This window comes from Leucoraja erinacea, chromosome 13 (genome assembly GCF_028641065.1).
Source record: "Leucoraja erinacea ecotype New England chromosome 13, Leri_hhj_1, whole genome shotgun sequence".
NCBI classification, from domain to species: domain Eukaryota; kingdom Metazoa; phylum Chordata; class Chondrichthyes; order Rajiformes; family Rajidae; genus Leucoraja; species Leucoraja erinaceus.
The window spans coordinates 54,407,372-54,419,716 of NC_073389.1; the positions used below are offsets into that span (position 1 = coordinate 54,407,372).

Consider the following 12,345-nt stretch of genomic DNA (forward strand, 5'->3'; position numbering starts at 1 on the left):
GGTCGAGACCCTTCTTCACTCTGTGAATCAGGGGAGAGGGAGACAAGATATGGAGGAGCAAGGTGTGAAAACGACAGATCAAAGCAGACGATGATCAAGGAAATGTAGAACGGTTCATTGTTGGCTGAGGGGAAGGTGACAACGAGGAATACAAACAGTAAAATTAATCAGGAGGACAGTGAAACTAGTCGGTGAACCAGGGTGGGGGAGGGAGAGAAAGCAAGGGCTACTGGAACTAGATTGGGGCAGGGTTCCTAACCACTGGGTTTATAAGGGGGGGGGCAATCATTCACTGAGGGGAATACAAACAAGGGCTTGGGGGAATGGGGGCTGACCAAAAGTTTTAAGTCTCTTCAAACATTTGCTTGTTCACACACCTATCAGGTTGAAACAAGAGAAAAGAAGAAATAAAGAAAAAAGCGAGATGAAAACAGAAGGCGGGAAGGGAGGTTACAACAGGAGAGGAGATAAGAGGAGGGGGAGTTGTACATGAAAACGACAGGGGCAGGTAGTGCAGACGATGATCAAAGGAAATGTATACGGGCTGTTTGATGGAGGAAGATGAAAACGACCCCCAGGAACCAAAGACTGGAATACCATCAGGGAAAGCTGACGGAGAGGAAACCGGACGAGAGGAGGTTCTACATCCGTGCTGGGGGAAGAGAGGTAAGGAGCTGTGAAACAGTTGGTGAACCAGGGTGGGGGAGGGAGAGAAAGCAAGGGCTACTGGAACTAGATTGGGGCAGGGTTTATACCACTGGGTTATAAGCTACCCAAGTTGACGTCTGGGGCATCATTACATTGGATGATAGTACGGGCTTGAGGGATGAGTGGCCTGCCCCTGTTTTCTTCATCCTGAGGACTTGCTACATCAGTGCAACACATCGGGAAGAAGGTACAGGAGCCTGAAAACCGCGACCTCCAGGTTCAGGAACAGCTACTTCCCAACAACCTTCAGGAGCTTGAACTCTGCACGAATATATTAAACGACACAGAGTGCTGGAGTAACTCAGTGGGACAGCCAGCATTTGTAGAGGCCACGGAGAGGCAGTGTTTCGAGTCGGGATCCCGTCACACAGTGACAGCAAGTTCTAAACCTACACCAGGCAAATGCAGAGAGTTGTGGACGCAGCCCAGACCATCGCACAAACCAACCTCCCTTCCATTGACTCCATCTCCACCTCACGCTGCCTCGGCAAGGCCAGCAGCATCATCAAGGACCAGTCTCACCCCCGGCCACTCCCTCTTCTCCCCCCTCCCATCGGGCTTAGGGTACAGAAGTGTGTAAACGCACACCTCCAGATTCAGGGACAGTTTCTTCCCAGCTGTTATCAGGCAACTGAACCATCCTACAACTAACTAGAGAGTGGTCCTGAGCTCCCATCTACCTCATTGGTGACCCTTGGCTTATCTTTGATCCGACTTTACTGCACATTATCCTGCATTAAACGTTATTCCCTTTATCCTGTATCTGTACACTGTGGACGGCTCGATTGTAATCATGTGTTGACTTTCCGCTGACTAGTTAGCACGCAACAAAAGCTTTTCACTGTACCTTGGTACACGTGACAATAAACTAAACTCTAACCCACACCAGGCAAATGCAGAGAAAATGATGACACAACAACACCAATAAACATCTCTGGGAAATCAATTAATTTGTTGTTTATTTGTTGAGATTTCAGAAATGCGGAGTAACTGGCGTTAGTCAGGGGTTGTTTCCTGAAAGTGGTCACAACCCCACGGGCCAGTTGTTGTCTAGAGGTTGCACTCCTGCAGATAATTGTCAACCTTTCCCTTGCAATGTTTCTTCCAACCGTACCTGCAATGGGAGAGAGGATCATGAGTGGACTAGGTCTGCAAACAGCGTTAGGGCCTGTCCCATGAGCATGCGACTCCATGCGGCAAGCGCGAACTAACGTGGTCGCTTGAGCCGTACGGCCTTGCGGGGCCGGTTCCACTTCAATCGCGGGAGCCGTATGGAATTGTGCGGAGCTGGTCCCGACATCGCGCGGGGCTCCGAAAAACTGACCGTTCAAAAATTCCGCGTGGCAACGGCCCGCCAGCCTGTAGCCGCCTCGACGACGTACGCAGCGTCTCGATGGCGTACTTCACGAGCGAACCTCCCGCGGAATTCGCTCGAAATTCATGTCACTCACTCTACCTCCGCGGGCCCCCGCTTCTGGTTTGGTCTCGCTTGCCGCATGGAGTCGCATGCTCGTGGGACAGGCCCTTTAGGCACTTGGAGTTAGTCACACAGGCCCTTCCACCCAACTGCTCCACCCTAGCCCGCTTTTACGAGGATGATCCCAGGAATGTGTGGATTAACATATGACGGGCGTTTGTTGGCACTGGGCCTGTACTCGCTGCAGTTTAGAAGGATGGGGGGGTGGGGTGACCTCATCGAATCTTACCCAATAGTGAAAGGCTTGGATAACGTGGATGTTATAGAAGATGTTTCCACTAGTGGGAGAGTCTAGGACCAGAGGTCACGACCTCAGAATAAAAAGGATGTTCCTTTAAGAAGGATGAGGAGGAATTTCTTTAGTCAAAGGGTAGTAAACATGTTGAAAACCGACAATGCATTTGTAGTTTAGGGCCCCATATCTGAGGAGGGATATGTTGGCATTGGAGAGGGTCCAGAGGTGGTTTACCAGAATGATCCCAGGGATGATTAGAAAGGAGATAAGGTGAAATTTCTTTACTCAGAGGGTGGTGAATCTGTGGAATTCATGGTCACAGAAGTCTGCGGTCCAGTCATGGAATATTGTTATAGCGGAGATTGACAGGTTCTTGATTAGTACGGGTGTCAGGGGTTATGGGGAAAAGGCAGGAGAATGGGGTTGGGCCGGAGAGATAGATCAGCCATGATTGAATGGCGGAGTTGACTTTACGGGCTGAATAGCCTAATTCTGCTCCTATGACATGAACTGCAAGTAAGAGTTTCATTGTTGTCTCTTGGACATAGGGCAATATGACTCTTGACGCCTGATTCACATATAAACAGGAAACCAGAGATGAAGCAACATGTTTAAACGTACCAGGCATCCATTCCTTGTCGATCTTTTACCACCCTCTTTGCACATGTGATATCATCTGCAATGTTATTGTCGACAAACTCTAGAGGTAGAAAGTACCAGGACAGAATTAGTTGTTGAAACACCGACACCTCCCCAAACACAACTCACCCCGAACTGCCCAACTCCTCCCCATGTTCTCCCTTACTCCAGCATCATTTTTTTTGGTTAATCAGCATCTGCAGTTCAGTGTGTCTCTAAGGTTTAGAGTGCTTCTTGGTCAAAGTTGGGTCATAGGGCCTGTTTCCGTGCAGCACGAGTCTGTGATATGAACAGGCTGGAAATAGAGAGTTATAGACAATGCAGCCTTAACAGCACAATGGCCTGCACGGACATGGTGGGCTGAAGGGCCTGTTCCTGTGTTGTACTGTTCTGTATTCTATAAATGACCACGCCTGTCATAAGTTCACATACCTTCTATACTTCAGCATGGAATGGAAATGATGAATCTTTTAGATTTAGGTTTATTATTGTCACGTGTACTGAGGTACAGTGAAAAGATTTACATGCTGTCCAAACAGTACAGGTTAGACTATACATGAATACCATCAAGTCAAGCCAAAGACAAGTACTATAGTTATAGTGAAGTCAAGCTTGAAAGGGTTCAGAGAAGATTTACGTTGCCAGGACTAGAGGGTCTGAGCTATAGGGTGAGGTTGAGTAGGCTGGGTTTCTATTCCCTGGAGGGCAGCACGATGAGAAGTGATCTTGGAGAGGCGGATAAAATCATGAGAGGAATAGATGGGGTAGATGCACAGAGTCGCTAGCCAGAGTGGGGGAATCGAGGACATTAGTTCAAGTTGAAGGGGAAAAGGTTTAATAGGAATCTGAGGGGGTAACTTTTTTACACAAAGGGTGGTGGGTGTATGGAACAAGCTGCCAGAGGAAGTACTTGAGGCTGGGACTATCCCAACATTTAACAAACAGTTAGGCAGGTACATGGATAGGACATGTTTGGAGGGATATGGACCAAATGCATGCAGGTGGGACTAGTGTAGATGGGGCAAGTTGGCCGTTGTGGGCAAGTTGGGCCGATGGGCCTGAGTCCCCACTGTATCACTCGATGACTTGATGACTTTAAGTGCTCAGAGTCCTTTACCTAAAGAACCAGAGGACATAGGTTTAAGGTGAAAAGGGAAAGATTTAATAGGAGCCTGAGGGGCAACGTTTTCACACAGGCGGTGGTGTGTACATGGAACGAGCTGCCAGAGGAGGTAGTTGAGGCAGGGACTATAACACTATTTAAAAGACATTTGGAGAGGTACATGGATGGGAAAGGTTTAGAGAATATATTCGCCAAACGCAGGCAGATGGGACTAGTATAGAAGGGGCATCTTGGTCAGCATGGGCAAGTTGGGCTGAAGGGCCTGTTTCCATGCTGTATGACTTAATGCAAATAAAATATCTGTTGTTAATCGGAAACAGCGCGTACTTGAGATTACACGCTGCATTATGATATTTTATCATGCAGAGTGCAGAATATAGTTCCCTGCATTATAGTGTTTAGTTTTATACAGTTTAGTTTTAGTTTAGAGATACAGCGTAGAAACTGGTCCCTTAGCCCACCGATCCACGCTGACCAGCGACCCCCGTACATTTACACTATCCAGGCACGTGCCGTGAGTAATTACTCAGGGTAGGCAGGCGGCTTTTAAAAAAAATCTTAGACCGTGCATTCGCAGATTGTTCTCTCCTTAAAAATAAAAAATAAAAATAAATAACAATTCAATTTGTCCAAGCCTTCTGGAAAAATGGAAAATAGGTGCAGGAGTAGAGGCCATTCGGCCCTTCGAGCCTGCACCATTCGCCATTCAATATGATCATGGCTGATCATCCAACTCAGTATCCCGTACCTGCCTTCTCTCCATACCCCCTGATCCCTTTAGCCACAAGGGCCACATCTAACTCCCTCTTAAATATAGCCAATGAACTGTGTGGCCTCAACTACCCTCTGGGGCAGATAATTCCACAGATTCACCACTCTCTGTGTGAAAAATGTTTTTCTCATCTCAGTCCTAAACAATTTCCCCTTTATCCTTCAACTGTGACCCCTTGTCCTGGACTTCCCCAACATCGGGAACAATCTCCCTGCATCTAGCCTGTCCAACCCCTTAAGAATTTTGTAAGTTTCTATAAGACCCCCCCCCCTAAAAACCCGCCAAGAAACTTGCGCTGTGCATGCCCAGTACAGCAAAGGCAGAATTCCAGCTGCCTTCAGCTCCCCTTGAAATTGACGGCTTGAAGCAGTGCGGACGGCACGTGGGCAGCACAGACCTTCCTGTGTTACAATCGCTGCGGATGAAAGGCACGGAGAATTATGCCGACCTAACAGATCGATCTCTTAGATAGGCATCATTCTCCCATGCCTTTATTATTTATATTTAATGGTGCCATGTCATATATTTAGTTAGGATAGGCAGTAGCTACCTTGCCTGCCCGGATGGCACGTGCCTGACACTATCCTATACACACTCGGGACAATTTACATTCATACCAAGCCAATTAACCTACAAACCTGTACATCTTTGGAGTGAGGGACGAAACCGGAGCACCCGGGGAAAACCCACACAGGTCACAGGGAGAATGAACTCCGTACAGACAGCACCCATAGTCGGGATCGAACCCGGATCTCCGGCGCTGTGAGGCAGCAACTCTGCCGCTGCGCCACCGTGCTGCCCCGAGACAAGGTCGGGGGAAACGGCAAGTGATAAGCAGAATGCCAGGAGTGAAATCTAACGGAGCTTAGAATTAATGACCAGACATCTCACGCACGTGTGCAGTGTTGTTTACAACCATTACGTGAATTTCCCATTTTTCCATCGGCACACCACCAGCGACTGTTGAACTGGAACAGTCCGTAATTTGTGGAATCAACTCTGCCAATTCTCCTGTTGTGTCGCAAAGCATTGGTCCTGAAGCTGCTTTCGTATTGCACCATGCATACCCCTGAAACAAAGGGAAAGATATGTCATGGAGCACAGAAACAGGCCCTTCGGCCCAACATCCCCATACTGACCCAGTTACCATTTGACTGCGGTTGGCCCGTGTCCCTCTAAACCCTTCCCATCCAATCTATGTGGCCAAATGTCTAAGTGTATCAGCTCCTGTAGCTTCCTCTGACAGCTCAATCCAGATACGGACTGCGCTCTGAGTGGAATGCTGCCCCAGAGGTCCCTATTAAGTCTCTCCCTCCCCTCACCATATGCTCTCCCTCGCGTTTGGAACCTTCTACCTGGGAAAAGGATTGTGAGCATTGATGTTAATAACAACCCATAAAACCTCGAAAACCTTCCCATATCAGTCCATACCCATCACAATTCTGGCCAATCTGCCTCTGATCATCCCTCTAATATCTTTGGTTGAAACAGGCATCTGCATTTCCTTCCTACTCATTTTGTCTGCTCCACTGCAAAATTGTTAAGGAGAGCTCTTAAAGATAGCGGAGCCAGGGGATATGGGGAGAAGGCAGGAACGGGGTACTGATTGCGGATGATCAGCCATGATCACATTGAATGGTGGTGCTGGCTCGAAGGGCCGAATGGCCTCTACTCCTGCACCTATTTCTATTGTCTACTGTAAAATCTCCTCAAGATATATCTACTTTGAAGAGGTTCTCCCCCTCTCTTCAATGAGAGTTCTGCAACACCCTCTCTCGCTGCTCCCCCTCTGTGCTTCCTCCTGCTCTCCAACGCTGCGACCACGTTTTAACCCAGACTCGCTCCCCTATAATGTCTCTATCTCTCGTTTCCCTCTCCCCTGAGTCTAAAGAAAGATCTCGGCCGAAACAACACATATTCCTTTTCTCCAGAGATGCTGCCTGACCCGCTGAGTTACATTTCGTGTCTCCCTAGCACGAACGTCAGGCTCACTGGTCAGTAGATCTCAGTCTGGTCCTTGCTGCCCTTCTTAAACAACGGTACAACATGGGGTAGAGTGGTATCGGACAGTACCCTAGCTTTAGACTTTAGACTACAATTATACAGCATGGAAACAGTCGCTTCGGCCCACGAAATCTTTGCCGACCAGCGATTACCCCGTACACAAGCACTATCCAACACACTAGAGACAATTATGAGTGCAGGCAGGTGGGACTAAGGGAAAAAAAAGTTGTTTGGCACGGACTTGTAGGGCCGAGATGGCCTGTTTCCGTGCTGTAATTGTTATATGGTTATATGGTTAAATACACAAACCAATTAACCTACAAACCCGTCTTTAGAGTGTGGGGGGAAACCGGAGCGCCCTGGAGGAAACCCACGTGGTCACAGGGAAAACATACAAACTCCGTACAGACAGCACCCGCAGTCAGGTATTGCCCCTAGTGTGTGTAGGATAGTGTTAGTGTTAGTGTGTGGGGATCGCTGGACGGTGTGGACTCGGTGAGACTAAGGGCCTGTTTCCGCACTGTATCTCTAAACTAAACTAAACGCTGTATGCTATTCAATCAGATCAGATAATACTATACATACAGTAAATGCAAACCAGCCAAGGGGTAGACGTTGTCCCTGAGCCCGGTTAAAAACATTCAGCGCTTGTGTCGACATGATACTCACAGTCTGCCAAACTGTAGCCGGGAATGTCATCCAACCCGTAACTTTGAAAGACACGGGCTAGCTCACATTTGGAGTAAGTCCGAAGGCTCGCGACGGTGAACAAAACACAGAGAAGGAACAGGGTCTTCATCTCGCTGGCAGTTACTCTGCTGTACGGTCGATTCTAATGTGGAAATAACTCTTGCCCACTTCCCACTTGCGATCAAATTCTGGAACAAAAACACAAAATGGAAAACAAGTTTGTAGGATTGTAGACACAAGAGCTGGTTAATAAAAAAAAGGCACAACGTATTTAAGTAACTCAGCGGGTCAGGCAGCATCTGTGGAGAACATGGATAGGTGACGTTTCACAGAGCGCTGGAGTAACTCAGCGGGTCAGGCAGCATCTGTGGAGAACATGGATAGGGACAGTTTAACTCAGCGGGACAGGCAGCATGTGTAGGAACATGGTAGTTGCGTTTCACAAGACTATCTCGACGTTTCAGGCAGCAATCTGTGGAGAACAGTAAAGGATTAGAGGGAAACTGGGCCAGGCAGCAACTGTGGAGAACATGCAGGCAGGTGGGAGCGCGAGTGTAGATCTGTGACATGGATGGCAGTTTCTTCCCAGTGTTAGGACAAGTTGGCCAAAGGACTGTTTAACCTGTATCAAAAGTCAAGTCACAGTAAAGTTTATTTGTCACATGGGCCATACGAGATGTGAGTGCAGATGAAATGAACAGTGGCCCACCTCTTTATCATCACTCTATAACATGTAACAATAATAAATCTAAACCAAAACACATATACTGATCTGTTTGAGATCTTTCACATTCTGGGTATGGGTCTAATGCAGCGGTTCCCAACCTTTTTTTTGGCCCTGCCCCACCTAATCACCTCTAAAATCCTGATGCCCCCCCCCCCCCTTGCTTTCCCTTGAGAGAAAACGGAGGAAATAGATATTATAAGGGTAACATTACAAAAGCTCTTTGAATCGCATTTCTAAATCCAATTCAATAAATAAGGTTCCCCCATGACCTCGCGCGTTTCGTGCGACGTGCATGAAGAGCGATGGCGCGGTGATTATGTAATAACTACACAATAAAGACCTTTTTTACCCCCAAAAAATTATTTACTCAAAATAACATCTGAAACATAAACTACATATGTTTACCTGATGGAAAATCCAAAAAAATAAAAATCGAAAATTTGGACCCAGACCTCCTCAGTGGCGCTCAATTGCCCCCCTTAAAAATCAAATTGCCCCCCTGTGGGGCGTACACCCCACGTTGGGAACCACTGGTCTAATGCGTAGACGAGTGAGAGCTTCAACTGAGGAGAATACACCACACAGCAGCTTCATAACATGGTAACCTCATTGCATAACATTGAAAGAACAAAACAAGGGCGGGTATTCCCAGGAATTACTTATTGTTACTGGATTTCACGTGTCAGCAAAAACATGGAACGCTGCCACTGTTAAATTAGAAGACATATACATACACGAATAAATAAACTGATAAAGTGCAAATAACAGATAATGGGCTATTAATAATCAGAGTTTTGTCCGAGCCAGGTTTGATAGCCTGATGGCTGTGGGGAAGTAGCTATTCCTGAACCTGGTTGTTGCAGTCTTCAGGCTCCTGTACCTTCTACCTGAAGGTACCGGGGAGATGGGTGTGTGGCCAGGATGGTGTTATAGGAGATTAGTGGGCAAAATGAGGGCACATGGTATTGAGGGTAGAGTGCTGACATAGATAGAGAAGTGGTTGGCAGACAGGAAACAAAGAGTAGGGATTAACGGGTCCCTTTCAGAATGGCAGGCAGTGACTAGTGGGGTACCGCAAGGCTCGGTGCTGGGACCGCAGCTATTTACAATATACATCAATGATTTGGATGAAGGGATTCAAAGTAACATTAGCAAATTTGCAGATGACACAAAGCTGGGTGGCAGTGTGAACTGTGAGGAGGAGGCTATGAGACTGCAGGGTGGCAGGTTGGGGGAGTGGGTAGATGCATGGCAGATGAAGTTTAATGCAGATAAATGTGAGGTTATCCACTTTGGTAGCAATAACAGGAAGGCAGATTACTATCTAAATTGCGTCATGTTGGGAAAAGGAGAAGTACAACGGGATCTGGGGGTCCCTTTACATCAGTCTATGAAAGTAAGCATGCAGGTACTGCAGGCAGTGAGAAAGTGAATGGCATGTTGGCCTTTATAACACGAGGAATCGAATATAGGAGCAAAGAGGTCCTTCTGCAGTTGTACAGAGCCCTAGTGAGAACACACCTGGAGTATTGTGTGCAGTTTTGGTCCCCTAATTTGAGGAAGGACATTCTTGCTATTGAGGGAGTGGTTCTTGGTTCTTTGTTTCTTGGAATTTAAACTGGAGGAGGCAAAGGGAGTCAACTTAAATGTTAGAAAATAATCGTTTTGGTTTTATTTTCAATCAAACTTGTTATATGGTTATATGGTTAAATACACAAACCAATTAACCTACAAACCCGTCTTTAGAGTGTGGGAGGAAACCGGAGCGCCCTGGAGGAAACCCACGTGGTCACAGGGAAAACATACAAACTCCGTACAGACAGCACCCGCAGTCAGGTATTGCCCCTAGTGTGTGTGTAGGATAGTGTTAGTGTGTGGGGATCGCTGGACGGTGTGGACTCGGTGAGACTAAGGGCCTGTTTCCGCACTGTATCTCTAAACTAAACTAAACGCTGTATGCTGTTCAATCAGATCAGATAATACTATACATACAGTAAATGCAAACCAGCCAAGGGGTAGACGTTGTCCCTGAGCCTGGTTAAAAACATTTAGCGCTTGTGTCGACATGATACTCACAGTCTGCCAAACTGTAGCCGGGAATGTCATCCAACCTGTAACTTTGAAAGACACGGGCTAGCTCACATTTGGAGTAGGTCCGAAGGCTCGCGACGGTGAACAAAACACAGAGAAGGAACAGGGTCTTCATCTCGCTGGCAGTCACTCTGCTGTACGGTCGATTCTAATGTGGAAATAACTCTTGCCCACTTCCCACTTGCGGTCAAATTCTGGAACAAAAACACAAAATAGAAAACAAGTTTGTAGGATTGTAGACACAAGAGCTGGTTAACAAAAAAAAGACACAACGTATTTAAGTAACTCAGCGGGTCAGGCAGCATCTGTGGAGAACATGGATAGGGACAGTTTCACAGAGTGCTGGAGTAACTCAGCGGGTCAGGCAGCAACTGTGGAGAACATGGATAGGTGACACAAAAAGTGCTGGAGTAACTCAGCGGGTCAGGCAGCAACTGTGGAGAACATGGATAGGTGACGTTTCACAGAGTGCTGGAGTAACTCAGCGGGTCAGGCAGCAACTGTGGAGAACATGGATAGGTGACGTTTCACAGAGTGCTGGAGTAACTCAGCGGGTCAGGCAGCAACTGTGGAGAACATGGATAGGTGACGTTTCACAGAGTGCTGGAGTAACTCAGCGGGTCAGGCAGCAACTGTGGAGAACATGGATAGGTGACGTTTCACAGAGTGCTGGAGTAACTCAGCGGGTCAGGCAGCATCTGTGGAGAACATGGATAGGTGACGTTTCACAGCGTGCTGGAGTAACTCAGCGGGGCAGGCAGCAGCTGTGGAGAACATGGATAGGTGACGTTTCACAGAGTGCTGGAGTAACTCAGCGGGTCAGGCAGCATCTGTGGAGAACATGGATAGGTGACGTTTCACAGGGTGCTGGAGTAACTCAGCGGGTCAGGCAGCATCTGTGGAGAACATGGATAGGGACAGTTTCTTCCCAGCTGTTAGGAGGTAGTTGAGGCAAAGACTATCGCGACGTTTAGGAAGCAATTAGACAGTAAAGGTTTAGAGGGAAATGGGCCAAACGCAGGCAGGTGGGATGAGTGTAGATGGGACATGTTGGCCGGTGTGGACAAGTTGGCCCAAAGGACCTGTTTAACCTGTATCACTCTATAACATGTAACAACAATAAATCTAAACCAAAACACATATACTGATCTGTTTGAGATCTTTCACATTCTGGGTATGGGTCTAATGCAGCGGTTCCCAACCTTTTTTTGGCCCTGCCCCACCTAATCACCTCTAAAATCCTGATGCCCCCCCCCCCCCCCCCCCCCCCCCCCCCCCCCCCCTTGCTTTCCCTTGAGAGAAAACGGAGGAAATAGATATTATAAGGGTAACATTACAAAAGTTCTTTGAATCGCATTTCTAAATCCAATTCAGTAAATAACGTTCCCCCATGACCTCGCGCGTTTCGTGCGACGTGCATGAAGAGCGATGGCGCGGTGATTATGTAATAACTACACAATAAAGACCTTTTTTACCCCAAAAAAAATATTTACTCAAAATAACATCTGAAACATAAACTACATATGTTTACCTGATGGAAAATCCAAAAAAATAAAAATCGAAAATTTGGACCCAGACCTCCTCAGTCGCGCTCAATTGCCCCCCTTAAAAATCAAATTGCCCCCCTGTGGGGTGTACGCCCCACGTTGGGAACCACAGGTCTAATGCATAGACGAGTGAGAGCTTCAACTGAGGAGAATACACCACACAGCAGCTTCATAACATGGTAACCTCATTGCATAACATTGAAAGGACAAAACAAGGGCGGGTATTCCCAGGAATTACTTATTGTTACTGGATTTCACGTGTCAGCAAAAACATGGAACGCTGCCACTGTTCAATTAGAAGACATATACACACATGAATAAATAAACTGATA

The 12,345-nt window shown here is 47.2% G+C and overlaps 1 protein-coding gene across 2 annotated transcripts; it reads right to left on the bottom strand.

Moving 5' to 3' along the window:
- Window positions 1-888: 888 nt before the first annotated feature.
- LOC129703076 (lysozyme C, milk isozyme-like) lies at window positions 889-12,345 on the bottom strand. 2 transcript variants are annotated; one of them, XM_055645270.1, is made up of 5 exons: window positions 11,998-12,345; window positions 7,628-7,836; window positions 5,850-6,023; window positions 3,042-3,120; window positions 889-1,822 (listed from the first exon to the last, which is right to left on the bottom strand). In XM_055645270.1, the coding sequence occupies exons 2-5, from the start codon at window positions 7,755-7,757 to the stop codon at window positions 1,759-1,761; spliced, it is 447 nt and encodes a 148-aa protein (XP_055501245.1). In that variant the 5' UTR covers window positions 7,758-7,836; window positions 11,998-12,345; the 3' UTR covers window positions 889-1,758. The 2 variants fall into 2 exon arrangements, with proteins under 2 accessions (XP_055501245.1, XP_055501244.1); XM_055645269.1 differs by lacking the exon at window positions 11,998-12,345 and adding an exon at window positions 8,781-9,717.